The 19,551-nt window shown below is 48.3% G+C and overlaps 1 protein-coding gene across 2 annotated transcripts in view; it reads right to left on the reverse strand.

Moving 5' to 3' along the window:
- The window catches only part of RFTN1 (raftlin, lipid raft linker 1), a 228,637-nt gene that overhangs the window by 197,206 nt on the left and 11,880 nt on the right, over positions 1–19,551 (reverse strand). Inside the window, exons 1-2 of one of the 2 annotated variants that reach the window (XM_056129332.1) lie at positions 18,863–18,984; positions 9,380–9,532 (exon numbers count right to left, since the gene is read on the reverse strand). In XM_056129332.1, coding sequence (XP_055985307.1) covers positions 9,380–9,524 — 145 coding nt within the window. In that variant the 5' untranslated portion in view covers positions 9,525–9,532; positions 18,863–18,984. Of the gene's footprint in view, positions 1–9,379; positions 9,533–18,862; positions 18,985–19,551 lie in introns of those variants that run through there. The other variant, XM_056129331.1, reaches the window with a different exon arrangement.

A 19,551-nucleotide genomic window follows, 5' to 3' on the forward strand; every position in this document is an offset into this window, starting at 1 on the left:
CTCAGAAGGGGAAAAAAAATCTGCCCTCCACGTGCTTTTCAGAGATTCTCTTAATATAGAGTCCAAACCAGCACCAGCTCCCCTGGGAATTCATTGAAAAGATAGACTCTCAGGCCTCTTCCCAGGCCTCACAAGCTCTGGGCTGGGTGCCTGGGTTCTATGTACTAAAGAGACCTCCAGTAGTTCTGATTCACCCTCAGCTTGCACAGTTTTTCTCTGGGCACGAAGATGATGGTGGATGAGAACTTGGAATTTTCCTGTCACCTCCCTCCATGACCCTGACATCAGACAAGTCAACAGCACCAAGACTGACAGCCAGCCACTGGGTACCAAGTTCAAATTCTTAGTCTTCCAAAACTTTAATATGCTTGATCCATTTAGGGTGAGGTGGAAGAGCTCCCAAGAGTGCTCAGGAGGTCAGGGCCCCACCAACAATTCTCAGCCCACCAGGTCAGTGGATTCAATGTGAGGTTCTGAGGATATAGCACTGCTCAGGCCTTCCAGTGCTGGGAGGTACCCGGGGCTACCCCAGTGATGCTCAGAGGCCTACAGGGCTGCCTGCAGTAATGATCAGGAGACCATGTGATGCCTAGTATGGAGGTGAGGGCAGTGGCATGCAAGGCAAGAACTTTAATCCTGGTAGCACTGTAGCACTGTCCTCCCATTATTCATAGACTTGCTCGAGCAGGCACCAGTAACGTCTCATTGTGAGACTTGTTGTTACTGTTTTTGGCATATCGAATAGGCCACCGGGAGCTTGCCAGGCTCTGCTGTGTGGGCGGGATACTCTTGGTAGCTTGCCAGGCTCTCCTAGAGGGACGGAGGAATCGAACCCGAGACAGCCACGTGCAATGCAAATTCCCTACCCTCTGTGTTATACTGTCTTTTTTGGTCCCTGGGATCCATCATTTCAGATTAGCCTTTTTTCTGATAAAGAGATTAAAGGAACAACTTAGACAGGGAAGGATTTTTACTACTTCTGCCGTTGTGTGGACAGCTAAGGTTACACAGACTGGAAATTAAATTAAAATTAATCTCTTCCATTATTTACTGCACAATATGTATCTGTTTTGAATAATAAATGTCACTCCCGACATGTATCACAACTCCCACCAAAATTTATACACAGAACTTAAGACTAAATTCCCACTATGAGTCTGGTCAGCACAAAATGGAAGAAAAACATCCCAAAGGTCGGCCTTAAAGACCACTCAGACAGGAAAACCACAAAGACGGGAATTTTAAAAATGTGGCAGTGTGAACCAATCTAGAAACTGTAATGTATGTGGTGGGAATGTCTCACAAGCAAGAATTTAAGTGGAGAAATGGGAGAGATGCTTGAAGAACACAGGCAATGGAAACAAATCACTCCTCAAAGTTCTAGGGCTGACCCATCAATGGGTTGCGAATCTACCACTGTAAGCAGATTGTTCGAGAACCAAAGACTCCGCTCATCAGAGAGGAGCAAACACGACAGGGCAAACACCTCACAGTGTGGAGACCAAGGGCAAGTCCCTCGTATTAGCTCTTCAAACTCCGGATCTCAATTAATTCTTTGCCAGAGGTCACTCCACTCCCTCATGATGTGTCAGGCTTCTCTGTTCAACATGTAAGATTTGGTCTCTGGTCTCTGCTTACTTCTCCCACAGGCCGCATTCCAATCGAACTAAACCTCTGACCCTCTCTTGGCTTCCCATTATGCAATGTTGTCTTTGGGGTTTTCTTTGGGGTGTGGGGCAAAGGTGGTTGGGACACACTCAGTAGTACTCAGGGACTACTCCTGGCTCTGTGCTTAGAAATTACTCCCAGTGGTGCTCAGGGGACTGTTTGGTGCCAGCTATTGAATCAGAGTCTGCAAGGCAAGTGCCTTAACCTCTGTACTCTCTCTCTCTGGACACTGGATTCTGATCCTTCCCATGGAACCCCCAGTGCTTGAAAAGATCATCCCCTTCCACCTTCTGTCCATCCTTTGCCTGGCTAACACCACATCCACCAGCAAATCCGAAGCTGGCTTGGGCGTACACGCTCCCCAAACAAGACTGAGACTATCACATCCCCTTAAGCACCAGCATTCTCATATCATCCTATAAACAATCACTGATTCCTCAACTGAAGGAGGTTTTGGAACAATCTAGATAAGTGGGACAGACTGTGCTATGGAACTCCACTCTTTTCATCTCTAAACACTGATACCCAAAGGAACTGCATTTGGAGTAAGGAAGTTATGGGGGTTACATGAGATCATGGTGGGGAAGGGGCACCTACTCCAATAGGATTAAGGATTATGGCCTTATAAGGAAAACATAAGAGCTCCCCCGCCCATCTTTTTCTCTCTCTTCCTCTTCTCCCCACTCCTCACACCCCCACCCTCCCCTGCCAGCAAGGAGGCTCTGGCTTTACTGTCCAATATGAGAACCACCAGCTACCTCTGGCTGTGAGATCGCTTGGAGTGTGGCTGGTATGAGAGAGGAACCAGGTTTTCCATTTGGATCAGCTATTCCCTTTAAAGAGCCCTGTGGCTGCCGTCCTGGAAGGCAGAGGACTAGCCAGCTCAAGTAAGAATCAAGCTCCAGGCATGGGGCCTCCCTCAATACGATTCACCATGTACCAAACAGGTGATTTTGCAGGTTCAGCAGAAGCCCATCACTGAGGATGACACAGCCACTTCTCTGGGAGCCGGTGCTGGATGCAGTAGCTCTCACGTGGCGTTAAGAGTGGCCCAGCGAGTAAAGCTGGCAAAATACACACATAAAGGTGATAATGAGGCTCCATTTTTTCAGAAATTATGAAGCTGGATGGATCTCTGTCTGCGATGAAACCCATCAGTGACCAGAGTTAATTGAAAACTTAAGACCCAATACAATCACCCAGAATCGAGATTTTTGGCAGCTTCCAGGCTTTGCTGCTGGCTTCCTGCTGCTCCTCTGTTTCCTCTGCAAACCCTCAAGGGAGGCTGCTTGTTCCAGAAGTGCCCACAATGGCTACGAATCTGAAGCAAGGAACAAAGCAAACAGCTGATGCACTTGTTGATTCAATGAAGGGTACAAGTTCCTTTCCTGCCACTGTGTGGAAGAGGGACCAACAGCTTTTCCCAACCTACAATTTGCTAAAGAATCCACAGAGCATCTTCCCTAGGAAAAAACAAGCCTATCAAATGCTACCCAGAAATCCCCCAAACCACAGGAAAATAAGTATTCTCGTGCCGCTCTGGCATCTCTGGGAATGTGACTTTGCCTTTCTGAGTATCCCCTCCTCTGCAAAAGAGAGTGAAGATACTCAGTGACCATATGAAGGCCAGAGAGAACAAAATGACCACAGAAGCACAGAAAGTCACCTGCAAAAGGCACAGAAGGTCTGTGTGCAGATGCCTCGAAGACCCACTGTGAAACTTTGGTTCCTCAGGAATTGCTGAGTTGAAAGATACTGCTGGCAGCACTCTTGTAAATGGAGGAACTGTGGTTCCTCCACTCACCAGATCCAATCAGCAAAAGAAACAGGAAGTCATGACAACAGTACAGCCACAGAAAGGAGTTAACCCGTTAGAAATAAAAAAGCCTGATCCCAAAAAGCCAGATCCAGGTTGGAACGATAGCACAGCAGGGAGGGCGTTTGCCTTGCACTAGTCTGGCCCAGGTTCGATTCCCAACATCCCATATGGTCCGCTGAGCACCGCCAGGAGTAATTCCTGACTGCAGAGCCAGGAGTAACCCCTGTGCATCGCCAGGTGTGACCACCCCTCCCCCACCGAAAAAAAAGAAAACCAGATCCAAAAAAATCCTATCATCTGATTCAATGATTCCATTTACAGGAAAAATCTAGAAGTAGGGCGAAGATATAGCACAATGGAAGGACATTTGCCTTGCACACAGTTTAGTGGGTTTGAGCCCCAGAACCCCATATGGTCCCCTGAGCCCTACCAGGAGTGATCCCTGAGTGCAGAGCCAGGGGTAAATAAGGTCAGTGCTGGGACTGGGGGGTGGGAAGGAAGGTGAGAGAACAAAGGCACATTTGGAAACCTTTGCGGTGAGGGGATGGTTCTGCACCGTGAAGGAGAACATTCACAGGGTGGAACACTTCCCGCGACCAGAGAGAAGTACAACAGACTTCAATTAGGACCCCGCTGCACTCAGGACTCCAAGGGCACCAACACAGACCTGGCACAGAACTGGTGCTTGACAAAGGCGGGGGAACCAAAGGCCAGCGCTCTCGTGGAAACTTCTGGAAGAGAACTCCCAAGGCGACCAGAGAAACGAGTATGCACACATCACATTTGCTTTGCAGGTTTATGAGAAATCCATCATTCAGGATGTGCTACTGTCAGGTAGAAAACATGAGCAAGAAAGACGAACGGAAGGATGAGCAAAGCCAGGTGTGTGCCCAGCCCTAAGTATAACGCAGGCTGTCACCGGGCTGGGCTGAGGATGGTCCTGACCACCCTGAGGAAGAGAGACCTCCCCAGGGGGCGCATATCCAGCAGGAAGAAGCACAGGTCGGTGAACAACCCTGGTCTCGTATAGGATCAAGGGTGGTTGTGGGGGAGGGAGGATTCTGGAAGAAGATAAACAATGACAAGGGCCCATGCACATATACCCCCAGAGAGTCACATCCCCATAGCCTGAACCCACATCCCCCAGGTCCAGAAGAAGCAGTTCCAGAGTTGGGCAGGACCAGATTTGTTTGCTTTTTTTTTTTTTCTTGGACAGGTCCTAACTAGAGGGCAGTTTGGCCATTTATCAAGAGTCCTGCCAGCAGTATCTTTCAACTCAGTAATTCCCGAGGAAATAATCAGAAATGCGCCCCAAGATTTATCTACAGCATTGCTTACCACAACATTATTTATAATAGCTTGAGCCTGAAATAACTTACAGGCCCAATAAAAGGGGACTGTTAAATAAATTATGGTCCGGCGAGTGATTAAATCATAAACAGCCATTAAATCCCATCTTCTGAATGTATGGAATGACAGGGGGCATGCCTCATGGTACAAAGTTAAGTTGCAAAAAAAAAAATGGATGTAAAAATACACATTAAGTATTCCCTGAGCAAACCTCCATTGACCATCTACCCTGAGCTGGGCACTACTCTAAGCACAGAGGATTTAGTGGAAGAGAAAATCGCCACAATTCCTGCACGCATTGGAAGAGGTATTAGGGCAGAGGAGGGGACTGCACTGCACTGCACTGTCCTTCCATTGTTCATCGATTTGCTCAAGTGAGCACCAGTAACGTCTCACAACAAATTGTGAGACTTATTGTTACTGTTTTTGGTATATCGAATAGATCACAGGCAGCTTGCCAGGCTTTGCTGTGCAGGCGAGATATTCTCAATAGCTTGCTGGGCTCTCCGAGAGGGGTGGAGGAATAGAACCTGGGTCAGCCACGTGCAAGGCAAACGCCCTACCCGCTATGCTATCTCTCCAGCCTGAGGAGGGGACTAAACAAGTAAAATGGGATTCTACCCTCGGATGAAGACACACAGGGAACGTAAGAAACTGTAAGTCAAATCTACAAGAGTGATGAAAGGGTAAGAGGGCCATGGAGAGGGGCTGGAGCACTAGCACAGTGAGTAGGGCATTTGCCCTGCATGTGACCAACCCGGGTTTGATTCCCAGCATCCCATATGATCCTCCGAGCACCACCAGGAGTAATTCCTGAGTGCATGAGCCAGGAGTAACCCCTGTGCATCATCGGGTGTGACCCTTCCCAAAAAAAAGCAAAGAGAAAATTAAAAAAGGGCCATGGAGAAAATCAAAAAAGGGAAACGAGAAGCTGGCTGGGAGGGTGGGTAGGAGGTCAGGGATGAATGCTAGGAAGAAGGGTTTGGGATCAGGGCTCATATCTAGGACGACTCCCAGGCAGAGTGACAATCAGGCAGTGCCAGCCCTTTGAGGAGACCTGGTGGAAGGGGAAGGATGTCCTCGACAAGTGGCAGAAGGAGGAGGACAGCGGGAAGATGGTGTGAGCAGAGAGTGATGTGCACAGGGTCAAGGGTTAGCAGCAGGCAGGATGGTTGGGGCTTTTCCAGAGACCGACAGCCTTGAATGGACCTGTGTTCACTTTATCATCAGAAAACAGCAGGCACTTCCTCTCCGAGAAGCTCAAAGCCGTGCTGCTGACCAAGGTTCAAGGCCACGGAGGGGCACAGAAGAGGGCAGGGTGGGGAAGGAAGCCGCGGAGCACACAGAGCTTTGAAAAGTACAAATCATACTTCTGGATAATAATAATAATAATAATAATAATAATAACTAGAACCCCAAGGCCAAAAGCATAAGCACACCCCCACCACCCTGCACCTGAGCAACATATGTCTAACCAGCTGGAAGATTTCCTTCCTGCCTTCCCCCCTCCGTGTGCTGTGGGGTTTGGTCCCCTTAAGAGCTCTACAATCCCACAAACTTGGCAAACACTCAGATATCCCTTGGGCAAGGAATGGAGGACGAAATGCTGCACGGATGTCTGGGAGCAGAGTGGTGCATCCTCTAGTTGATGGCATGGGGATGGTAGGTGGTCCAGAAGAAAGCTGCCATTGAAGGCCCCGGTCAGGCCTGGCTGTCTGGACGATTATAGAACAGCAGGGACAGTCTCTGCCCAGGCCAGCAGGATGCCATCGGATGAGGACCAAGCTGAGTTCAGTTTTGGGGGTGTGGGGTAGGGAAGGGGCGACAGGAGGGCCCGAGGAGGCACCTGCTATCCCTTTTCCTAGGACTCCAGGAGCAGCAAGAACCTTGAGGGAGGTGGTCGTGGTGGAGCTGTGGAGGCTGAGAGGGGTGCAGTGACCATTACAGCTCTGCCTGGTGCCAACATGTCCCCTACATGACACGCCCTGTCCTTTGCCGCTGCCCCAACACGCAGGCACCAGAGGCCTGGGAGTCCAGGTTTGGCCCAGCTCCTTCCCAGATCACTCTTTGCTCTGTTCAGAAACCCCGAACTGAGACCCCGAGCCCAGGGAGAAAGAGCAGTGACTGCACTGCACCTGCTTCGTGTTAGTTGGAGCCTTCCAGAGATGCCCCCGGTCCCACCAAAGAGCAGAAGCCACGCCGCGCCTCTGAAACACTTCACCTCATCCCCCGCGTGCACTGCCAAGTTGCTGAAGCTTTTCTCTCTGTCCTTGGTATGGAATGAATAAAACCTCCACCCATCCAGAGGACGCACCCGCTCCGTCCTTGCTCCCACCCTAGCCCCCAAGGACACTCTGAGCAGTGCAGCTGCGCTTTCATTTATCATTATGTTGTTAGAACTGCTCATTGCTGTGTCCTTCCTTCCACGCAGAGATGAGCTCCTCTCTTCCTCTTTCTGTGGACTTCACTTGGCCTTTTTTTTTGTGTGTGTGTGGTTGTTGTAGTTGTTGTTTGTTTTTGTGTTTTTGTTTGTTTGTTTGTTTTTTGCTTTTGGGGTCACACTCAGCGATGCACAGAGGTTACTCCTGGTTCACGCACTCAGGAATTACTCCTGGCTGTGCTCGGGAGACCATATGGGATGCTGGGAATCAAACCTGGGTTGGACCACATGCAAGGCAAATGCCCTACTTGCTGTGCTATTACTCCAGCCCCTTCACTTGGCCATTTGAACAGAGGCCACGAGATTTCCTCTCTTCGTAGAACAGATCCATGGTGGACATCCCGTCTTCTTCATCTTCTTCGTCTGCTCAGCCCTCCATAGGCAGAGATTTCCGGTGCGGGTTCATTTTGGGGGGATTTGCTTTGTTTTTGTTTATTTGTTTGTGCGTACCTTGTCCTCTCCCCCACAGCTCGGAAGCTCCACACACAGCTCCTGGCAGTTCTGGCCCAATCGTCATCAGTCTGAGTAGATGGTCAGCAAACGCATGGGAACAAAACCCTTATCCAACGTTTGCCAGTTCTCCAGGCCACAGGGTTGCTGGGACACTGGTCACCTGGACACTACCCAGCTCTGTGAGATAAAGTCAAGCCAGAAGAACAGACTCTCTTGAAAGACAGTGGGCAGACCACCGGGGAAGGAATACAAGGCGACTGGGGCGAAGTGTCCTTTCCCGTGTGGTGGGCTATGCCACCAAGTCTGCACACTGACCCACCAGAGCCCCAGACAGCCTCCTGAGTGTAGCACTGGGCTCACACCTGGGCTTAATGTAGCACCGTGTAAGTCCTTGATATCTGTCTTCAGCATATTTATTTTTCTTTTTGCGCCACAACTGGCTGTGTTCGGGGATCACTCTTGGCAGCGCATGGGGGAGAACATATGTGGTGCCAGGGTTGGGGCCCAGGGTGGTCTCTCGTAGAGCAAGTGCCTTACTGCTGTGTCACCTCTCTAGCCCCCTTTTAAATTTAAATTTTTGAGGGTAGGCATGGCGCTCAGGTGAAGCATGGTTCTCTGGTGCATGCTTCACCATGTATGATCCACATTAGGATGATGTAGGATCAGGGGTGCGGTGGGTGGCCTTTGCAGCTCTGCCTGATACCAGCGTGTCCCCTGCATTACACCTCCTGCCCTTCACTGCTGCCCGCTGCAGGGATCTGGGCCTCCCTAAAGAGATGGGGATGCCACGGCCCCTTGCATTCAATCCCTGGTGCACGCAAACTAGATTTCTCTAAGCGATGGCCTTATTTATTTATTTATTTATTTATTTAGTACAAATATGGCTGGAGCGATAGCACAGCAGGTAAGGCGTTTGCCTTGCAAGTGGCCAACATGGCTGACCCAAGTTCGATTCCTCCGCCCCTCTCTGAGGGCCCGGCAAGCTACTGAGAGTATCTTGCCCACGCAGCCAAGGCTGGCAAGCTCCCTTTGACGTATTCGATATGCCAAACACAGTAACAAGTCTCACATTGGAGACGTTACTGGGCCCTCGCGAGCAAATCAATGAACAACGGGAGGACAGTGACAGTGACAGAGATACACAGTTAAAAAGCTGTTCATGATCAGGTTGGGTTTCAGTCATACAATGAGTTTCCCTCCCACCACCCCCTTTCCCCACTCCCCCAGCGTGCCTCTATGCTCTATGGCAGACTCTCTTTCTCTCTCTCCTGGTCTCCCTCTCTCTCTCTCTCTCTTTCTGCAGTATGGTTTGCAATACAGATACTGAGAGATTATCATGTTTGTTCCTTTACCTGTTTTCAGCACACAGTTCCTATCCAGAGTGATCATTTCCAACTATCTTTGTCATAATGGTCCCTTCTCCATCCCAATTGCCTTCGCCCCCAGCACTTGAGGCCGGCTCCAACCGTGGACCAATCGTCTCGGCAATGGCCTTTCTTATAGGCTGAGCCTTCTCAGTTCCCCACAGGACCCTCCCCACTCACCTCCCCAAACAGAGCCTTTGCACAGCCCCTCGCTCAGCAGCCCTGAGCTGGCTCTGGAGTGAGACTGGGGCTCAGCTCCCAGGGGAACCCCACGGCCCAACTCACCAGCACTCAGGGTCGTGAACTCCAGGAAGCGGTATTCATAGGACACGTCGATCTTGGTCTCCACCTGCGGCCGCTTCAAAGTCGAATAGATATTTCCAGGTCGTTTGTCGTCACGTTTCTCTAACTTATTCAGTCCACAACCCATTTCAGCAGCTGCAAGCAAAGGGGAAAAGAGGAAGGCAGGGTGAAATTCTGTTTTATTATTATTATTGTTATTTTTCTTTTGCTTTTTGGGTCACACCTGGTGATGCACAGGGGTTCCTCCTGGCTTTGCACTCAGGAATTACTCCTGACGGTGCTCAGGGGACCATATGGGATGCTGGGGATCGAACCCGGATCAGCCTCATGCAAGCAAACGCCCTACCTGCTGTGCTATCTCTCAAGCCCCGAAATTTTATTTTTTTTCCTGAGATTTTTTTAAAGCACTATGGTAGAAAAGAGCCCTGTAATATCACTGAAGGGCACATCAAAGGCCTTGACATTCATGAAATCTGGAGGATAATTTAGCATCTGACCTGAGCACCAGGGGAACCTCGGCTTGGTACCCGAAAGCTCCACTTTCTCTTTCAACACCGTGACCAGCCAACCTATGATTCTTCCTGCACTGAAAGCAGAGCTGGTTTATATATTTATTTGTTTTCTCTTGCTGCAGAAAATAACACCTTGGTTCCACTCTCATCTATGTACATGATTTAAAAATGGGCTCTAAAAGCCGTGGGGTGGATTATAGTGTCGGCCCTCCACAAAACCAGAGCAGGGTCAGTGGCACTGTGGTTGCTAAGAGAGAATAATACGAGGCTGTTACAATTTCCAAACTCCAAAGTCCTCTCTGCCCTCAACAGTAATTATTTAGACAGAAATCTGTATTCATAAACCATCTCTCGGAGTAGAGAGTGGTATTTGTATTGGCCTTGCCTAAAAGTCCCCCTTTTGTTCTTTTTCAAATAAACCATGGGGAATAATAGTATGCTTCCACGCTTTTCAAGAATCATTTCAGACCAAAATGAAAACGGGCTCCACACTAATGGCAGGGCTGGAGGAAGTGGAGGCAGCCACCTATGGGAGCAAGCGGGAAGACGGGAAGCTAGAGCAGGAAAAGGAAGTGGAGAAAGGTTCAAAGAATGTGTGGACGCCCAAGAGCTGAGTTTCCAGGCTTGCTGGGCAAACAAATTCATGAAGGATCTCCATTTGCTTCCTCAGAACAACAGTCACGAAATAACTTTTTCCCTCCGCTGCCTGCACAATCCGTGGGGGAGCACTTCCATGGGTGCACGGGGCAGGAGCAATACTTCCCTCCAGGGTGCTGCCGCTGCCACCCAAATCTATTCCATGACAATATTAACCGGCCAAGAATATCACCAACAGAAACACGGTGACTGCTTCCTCTCAGAGATAAGAATTTCCTTTTGTTCAACCTATTGACAAGACGCCCAGCTTCCTAAGGCAATTTGGCAAGCTCCAGAGAAACAGAATGAACCTCCAAAAAGCAAGTGTGTGTGTGTGTGTGTGTGTGTGTGTGTGTGTGTGTGCGCGCGCGTGCCTGCACAAGATGGGGGGCAGCAAAGACAACCAGGCAATACTTTTCAGTAATTAAAAAAAGTCTGGAAGGATGGATGAGAACAGGAAGGCTTACTTTTGCCTTAATAAGGGAACATTAGTGTCCAAAGGGCCGGAGCAGGCAAGATTTATGTGCAATCTTCATGAACTGACTGCATGTAAAATACTCCATCGTTCTGCAGATAGCATAGCTGATATGACAGAAGCTATGTATTTGAGCAAACTGTTACCCATGGGGCAAAGCAGAAGAGCAGTGGGGGTGCAGGGGATGCTGGTAACCTGAAGACATTCCCTCACTGGCAGAACTGAACTGGAAATAACCCAGAGGCTCTCCAAGTCTCTCACCTATCTCTCTCCTCTCCCTGCCATGAAGACTGGATGTCTGAGACTGCCAAAAGGAACGAGTCCTTTTCTTCAAAACTCTTCCTGTCTTTGTAAGCAAATTTTCACATGAGAGGTTCACGCCTTTGAAGTCTGATTCATCCAATCTCAGCCTCTCCTTAGAAGCTAATGATAATCCCAATTGAAGGGCAACCAGTTTAGCTCTGATGGACATTTTAGTTAGATTTCATCTTCTCTAATGGATTGTTGCCTTGACAAAAAGGAAAAACTATAAAGACTCAGATAAGAGGGAGCACAGGGAACCTAGACCTATAAGGAAAACACACCCCCACGTGCAACTTGTGTTTAAGGTTTCAGTCAGACCGTCCCAAACTTGAAGTCTCTGCCTAAGTTCACCCTGAAGGTTGTTGCACCTATCTTCCTAGACATGATGAGGCTCTGGGCATGTTATTGATGTCCTCAGGAAAGGCCATCATAGCAACTCTGTAGTATAATTGCATCCTGGAGCTCTCCTGTCTTTGGAGAGGAAGTCCTTGCTGAGCATCTGCTCGAAAGCACAGCTCTCTCAGGGAAGGGAGAACTTTTGAAGCAGTCACTGGCCAACAAAAACCTCATCAGAACTTGCTCCCTTGGCACGCGCAGAAAGCAGATTCTGGTGCCTGGGTGGGCAGCTACAAGACCAGCGCCAAGGTCACCAAGAGGACTCAGGTAAGCAGCCCCGAGGGGTCCTAGAGGTGGAGGCACAGGCCTGTTATCACTGGCCACTCTACCCCACCCCCCACCCATCACATAGGGAATACAACATCTTCTGGGACTAGCACAAGAACCCCTAAATGTTCTAACCCCTAAAAAATAGGTTGGTTAGGCTCAGTAGGGTACAAAGAGATATCCCCGGTGGTCGAGGAGTGTAAGATGGTGGAGTGTAGGCAGTTCACTGGAGAGACTCACTCCCAGTCTGCAGAAGCACAATGGGGCCTCAGGGGCAGAACCCCCATGAAGCTTAGAGAGTGAATATAGCAGCCCTGAATACTCAACCGGTACTCCACAGACACATCAACTCTCAGATAAGGGCTTCCAAGTGGAAACACGGTGGAGGATGTTTAATGAGCTCAAAGAAACAATGGAACGGAAAGCCAATAAAACAAAAAAGGAGATGAGAGCAGCAATGAGAAAGCTGTAAGCAGAAATGACCAAACTAAAACGCTTGGTAGGTGAAATTAAAGCAGGCTGGCAAGTGGATAGAGAAGGACCCCCCCCACCCCCCACCCCATGGCAAGGGGTTCCTGGAAGGTAATAAAACCAACAACAGCCCTCAAGTTGCAAAAGCCCCAGGAACTAAGGAAGTCCTGATAAGGCTTTTACCTGCGCCAACACAGACCCAGAGAAGGCTGGACCCCCCTCCGAGAGAAGTTACAGCAGGAACAAAGGTCAGGAAATGAATATCAAAGATCATCCACTACTCACAAAGCTACCCCCTTTGTAACCTCCTTAGCAAAGTTCTCTTACCTAGGTAGAAAATCCCTTGTGGGGCAGCTTGGGAGAAATCCGAAAGCCAACTTCAACAAAGAAGAGTGCACATGTGCTGCCTGAGCCCATGTGTTTCTGTCGAGCATATGTGGTGCCCGAGTATACATGTTTTCTGCATCTCCCCTCTTGGGATATGTACTGGGGGACCCGCGACTCTGGAGAAGCCCACGTTCTCTCTTGGGCATATTCTCCTCTCTCTCTCTCTCTCTCTCTCTCTCTCTCTCTCTCTCTCTTTCTCTCTCTCTCTCTCTCTTTCTCTCTCTCTCTCTCTCTCTCTCTCTCTCTCTCTCTCTCTCTCCCCCCCCTCCCCTCCCCAGCCTCTTCCTCAAAACTTCCAAATTAAATCTGTTATATTTTCACTGCTGTTATATTATGTCTGTTATATTTTCTTCTCCTGAAATTCTTGTCTGAGAGAAAGGCAAGAACCTGAAAGGCCTGAGTAAGGTCTAAGACTGACTTTCTTTTCCTGCAAGGAGCAAGGCTCCCAGACCTAGTTTTCCGCAGACATTCTCCAAGTGGCAGAGGTGGATAGAAAGAAAATGCAGATCCCCTTCTTGATGTCTCTCTCCTCTCTGCTTCACACAAGTCACCTGGAGACCCCATCAGGATCACAGTGAAAAACCAGAAGACCCCACTTGAGAGTAACAGCAGCTTAGGACAAAATCAGTGAAGTCTGAGATGAGTTGCAGAAAACTTCCAGATAAAAGAAGAAGATGGAAAAAAAAGTCTCAAGATAAATGCAGAGCGGACAAGAGAACTCTGGGATGAATTCAAGAGAAACAACATAAGAATCACTGGGGTCCCAGAAACCCAGGAAAGCAATTTTGATGAAGAAGCTTATTCAAAGAAATCATTACTGAGAAGTTTCCAGAGTTGAGGAGAACATGCACCCAGATTCAAAAGACCCAAAGAGTACCATCTGACAAAGACTCCAAGACACATCCGAACCAGAATGATAACAGCCATCCCACCGATAGAGATAGAATACTGAAAGCAGTAAGATCAATTAAGAAAATTACTTACAAAGAAGCATCCTTAAGATTTATAGCAGACATATCAAATGAAAGCCTGCAGGGCCCAAAGACAATGGTGGGATATAGCAAGAACACTTAAGGAAGTGAACATCTCACCAAGAATACTTGACTCAGCCAGAGTCTCATTTAGATTTCAAGAAACAATACAGAACTACACATATAACAACAGCTCAGGGACTTCACAGACTTGAATCCATCTTTAGAAGAACTAAAGGGGCTACTTTAAGACAAATCTCACAACCACACAGAAAGATGGCACAAAAACTCCATGACAAAAATCTCACTTAATGCCGATAGCCTAAATGCACCGATTAAGAGACAAAGAATGACTGGATGGATTAGAAAATGGAATCCAACCTTCTGCTGCACATTTGAACAACAGGGCAAACACAGACTCAAATGTTGGAAGACAATATTGTAAGTAAACAAGTCCCACAAATAGACCCATATGCCCATATTTCTATCAGACAATACGGACTTCCGGGCTTATAAAAGTTACGAGAGACAGAGGAGGTCATTTCTTAATGATCGAGGGATATGTACAAAACAAAGAACTCACTCTCCTAAGCATATATGCACCTAGTGAGGGATCAGCAAAATACTTAAAACAAGTAATAGACATGAAGAAAGACATCAAAAGCAACACAGTAATAGCTGGGACTTCAACACCACTCTGTCAAATCTTGACAGACCAAACCAGACTGAAAATCAGCAAGGAAATAATGGAGTTGAAAGAAGTGGAAGAGAGGGGATTATATATGCAGTAGTAATTGTTCCTCAGTAGGCAGTTTGCCAATGGATTGGAGGTGGAGGGATAAACTAGGGAAGGGAACATGGGACCATGGTGGAGGGGAAAAGCGCCTGCTCTAGGGGCAGGCTGAGAAATGGGAGAGAAACGGGACATTGGTAGAGGAAAGTGGAAACCAGTGAGAGGATTACTATTGGAACACTGTATGTCTGAACTTAATAATGAGTAATGCTGTAAGTCTGTGATTCATGGTTATTAAAAAATGTTTTTAATTTTTTCCATTGGGCCAGAAAGATAATACAGCAGTTATTACAGCAAGGTGCTTGCCTTGCATGCAGCCACCCAGAGATTCAATCCCCAGCACCAGATTTGGTCCCCTGAGTCCCTCCAGAAATGATCCCTAAACACAAAACCAGGAGTAAACTCTAAGTACCACCAGGTGTGACCTAAAAACAAATAAATAAAACAAAACAAAAAAAGAATTTGTTCCAGAAAGGAAAAAAAAAAAACAGGTTCTAATAATTCAACGGGCCAAGTGCATGCTCTATGAGGCTGGCTCCTCTGGGGTGATTCAGTCCCCCAGTGTTCTCCAGAACCACCAGGAGTGACTCTTGACTACCACCAGCCCAAAAACCAGAGCGAGAAAGAGAGACTATTCCTTTCCTCTCCTGAGCTGAGGGTCCTCCCTGTGGGTTCATGGCACACCCCTGTCTCCTTTAGTCCTCTCCTGTATTGGTTCACCAACCCACTCCTCTCAAAAAGGGAGAACAGTGGTTAGGGATGTGCTTATCTTATACCAACCTGGGTTTGATTCCTGGCACCATGTGACCCCTGAAGTATCACCAGGTATGGCCGAGAGGCTCCCCAAAAGCACAGCTGGTATGGCCTGAGTATCCTCAGCATTTTATCTTAGGGTCTTCGCATTGACCCAAACACAACACTGTCCTCCCATTGTTCATCAACTTGCTCGAGCAGGCCCAGTAACATCTCCATTGTGAGACTTCTTGTTACTGTGTTTGGCATATTGAATACTCTCGGTAGCTTGCTAGGCTCTCCGAGAGGGGTGGAGGAATTGAACCCTGGCTTGGCCGGGCTGGCTGCGTGCAAGGCAAACGCCCTACCGCTGTGCTATCGCTCTGCATTGACCCAACAGCCCTTAATCACCAGTGGAGGCCGTGGGTCTCCTGAGCACTGATTGAGAGCATGCCCACCAACAAAAACAGGAGGAAAAACATGACTATCATTCCAAGAACAGTTATTATCGTTCTGACTATGATCAAACAAATTGGAAAGAGTTAATGGAAGAGAGGATAGTGCCTTAGATCACTGCAGAGTTTTGTAAACTTCCATGATTATTAGGCGAGGTTGCCCCAGAAGAATCCCCAAGAGAGGCTTGGCGAAAGAGCAGGGTATGGGCATGGAGGGCAGTGAGGGGTGGGGCGCCAGAGGAAAGACTCTCTAGCAGAAACTGTTTGAAAGTCACAGGGAGCTGGAAGATGGTGAGGGAGGAAAATAAAGTCATTACTGACACTGCAAACAAGCAGGAAGCAAAACTTTGCAAATGGTGACAGTCTGGGAAATGACTCTCTCTGAATCCAACTGAGAATGGAGATTGTCCAGGACAGGATGGACCAGCTTCCTGCAGGGACTGTCAGCTCTCTGAGGGAAGGCAGCTCCGTTCCAAATTTACACATTCACACACGCACCATCGCACACCTATTCTACTGCTGTGAGGGCACATGCAGTAGAATAAGGGAGAGTAGAATAAATGCGGACGGTGGGCCGAGGCCTACGGTCAAACCCAGGGGTCAAGTAGTCACTACACAATCATGAAGGTCAGATTTGAGTCAGGCCTTCCACTAGAAATTCCCCAAATGGCAAAGTCAATCCCTGTTCTCCTGCAGGTCTAGGGTGAAAGGAGGAGGAGGAAGAAGAGGAGGAGGAGGAGGAGGAGGAGATACACACACACACACACACACACACACACACATATATGCCAAACACCAGTAACAATGATGGGTCTCATTCTCCTAACCCTGGAAGAGCCTTTAATATGGCACTTTTTTAAAAAATCCCAGGGCCAGGATGAAGGAGACGTTACTGGGGCCTGCTTGAGGCAATCAACGAACAACAGGATGGTAGTTATTGTGATCGTGATATATATATATATATATATATATATATATATATATATATATATATATTTGACATCAGACACACTTGCTTCCAGAAGAAGCTAGGGCCCAAGGGTAGTACTGGGGTATTAAGGAGTTTATTATGTACATAGTAACCCAGTTCTATCCTGGCATCACATATGGTCCACCAGCACTGATAGGAATGACTCCCAGGAGAAAGCCCTGAGCACAGCTGGGTTTGACCCAACATCCCAGGAAGGAAGGAAGGAAGGAAGGAAGGAAGGAAGGAAGGAAGGAAGGAAGGGAGGGAGGGAGGGAGGGAGGGAGGGAGGGAGGGAGGGAGGGAGGGAGGGAGGGAGAGAGGGAGGGAGGGAGGGAGGGAGGGAGGGAGAAGGGAAGGAGGAAGGAAGGAAGGAAGGAAGGAAGGAAGGAAGGAAGGAAGGAAGGAAGGAGGAAAAAAGGAAGGAGTGAGCAAAAGAAGCTAACTGGAAATGGGAGACAAAGTTCTGTGTCATTTTCAATGTTAAAACTTTAAATTTTTATTCTAAAGGCATTTCCCATTTGTTTCTGAAATGCTTCCCCAGGTGCCCGTAAACACTGGAAAACCACTTCAGAAAGGATCACCCTTCTTACAAGATTATTTTTCAGATAGAATTTTGTATAGATTTATTAAAGGTTCATTTTTACTACCAACAAGTACACTTACATATAAATAATGGGGACAATAAACGTAGCTATATTTTCAAATACCAATAACTTTCATTAACAGTGGGCCTCGTTCACCACACTTACTGCTAATCAAAGGCAGACTGCAAAGCTAATTTTAACGATTGCCAACAGCCCATGACAAGCCACTGGTGACAGGGTAATTATACCTATGATGCCAGATCATCTGACAAACTCAATTCTTGTTCCTCCACATGGATCCCATCGTTGAAGACATGGGCGTGTGTAATATGTTCATGCCAGTGCTCAAAGTTAAGAACGGATAATTCAAATGAAGACATCTTTTACATCATGGGGACATCTCTATCAACCAAGAAATAGCCATAAAAAAGGGAAAATGTATTCAACTATTCAGATGGCATCAAATATTTATGTTCCACAAATATCATCTAAGAAAGGCAATCCAGGAAGGCAAAAGAAGATGTACCCATGGAAAGGCTCTTAACTCAACGCCACGGAGTTATCAATCCTTAAGAAGGCATGTTTGTTTGGGCACAGTGTCTATATGTGTTATTCGGATCTGAAAAATCCACCTTCTTTTCTTCTCTTTTAGTGGCATGATGGAAACCACAGTGTTATCGGACTTTGCTCCATGGGATTATTAAGGGACAGAATCTCAACAGTTTTCTCTACTTTTCAAGATATCTACATCGTGCATGAATTGCTTCCTGGATGGAAGACAATAGAGGGTGTCATTGCCAGGCTTCTCTAGAATAATCCTTCCGACATCCCCCACACTACAATCCCCTCACTGCCCCGCCCACCCCCACTAAACAGGACTGACCTGTTGAGTTAAGGGGACACTGCAGAAATGACCAGTGTCAGAGCCCAGGACCCAAACTCTGGAGGTTCTATCTCTTTGTGGGGACAGCCATGACTACTGTGGGAAGGTTAAGTCAAGCAGGACAGGGTGGGAGACAGCAAGTAGGTCACTCGCCTTGTATGAGGCCCACCCTGATTTAGTCCCCAGCACCACAAAGAGTCTCCTGAGCCTGTCAGGGTCACCCTTGGGACTGGAGCGATAGCACAACGGGCAGGGTTTTTGCCTTGCACACGGCCAACCCGGGCTCAATTCCTTGCATCCCATATGGTTCCCCAAGCACCGCCAGGAGTAGTTCCTGAGTGCAGAGTCAGGAGTAACCCCTGTGCATTGCCAGGTATGACTCAAAAAGCCAAAAAAAAAAAAAAGAAGTGACTCTCAGAAGAGCCAGCAGTAAGTCCTGAGCCAGGTATGCCCCACCTCAAAAAAAAACATCTAAAAAGAAATAAACCAAGATAGGAACCTGAGGCCTCTCCCCTGACCAGCAAGGACAGGACACCTCTGACAAAGGAGATCCTTCCGCCCCACCCCCACCCCAATGGCCCTCAGTCAGCCCACACCTTGACCACTAGGGAGCACCCTGGTTTGACTCACCCCACCGAGCGGCCTTGGGCCTCCCTCCCCCCAGAAATCCTGCACAATCATCAATGTTGACTGTAGCTGCCAGCTGCCGAGTTGAAGAATAATGTGTGGCCCAGGAAATGATACGGTGGCTCTGGGCATTCGTGTTATCCAAAGAAAATGTTTGCTACCCCCACCCCCTCCCCAACACCAGTGTAGATGTCCCGCCCAGAATATCCCTCAAGACCCCCTCTTACACACCAGCACCCCCTGAGACCTGCTCCTCAGAGTGAGCTCCTCTGGCACACGGTTCCTCCTCAACTCTGCTCAGGATGGGCCCTTCCCACACACAGCTCCCCCTCAGACCTACTCAGTGTGGGCATACGTACCTTCCCCTTAGACCTGCTGCTCCTCAGCCCACTGCCCGGCATGTCCCAAGGCTGTGGGCATGCAGACTCCCAGCCCCCACCCAGGCTCTGGAACCCACCTACCACTTTTTTTTTCTTTTTAAACTGGGCCCCCATCCGGCGGTACTGGGCCCCAGGAGCTACATGCGAACATGTAGTGAACATGTTGTGAACCATATGGTTCACTCCAGTCTACATTTTCCTGAGCTCTGCAGTGTTTCTCCATCCTGGAAGCATATTGGAAGCCCTCTGGAGAACCATTTCAAGTCTTAATGCTCGGGCCTTTGGAGGAGGTGGGGGATGCAGCATCAGTAT

This window comes from Sorex fumeus, unplaced genomic scaffold, assembly GCF_029834395.1.
Source record: "Sorex fumeus unplaced genomic scaffold, SorFum_2.1 ptg000072l, whole genome shotgun sequence".
Classification (NCBI taxonomy): domain Eukaryota; kingdom Metazoa; phylum Chordata; class Mammalia; order Eulipotyphla; family Soricidae; genus Sorex; species Sorex fumeus.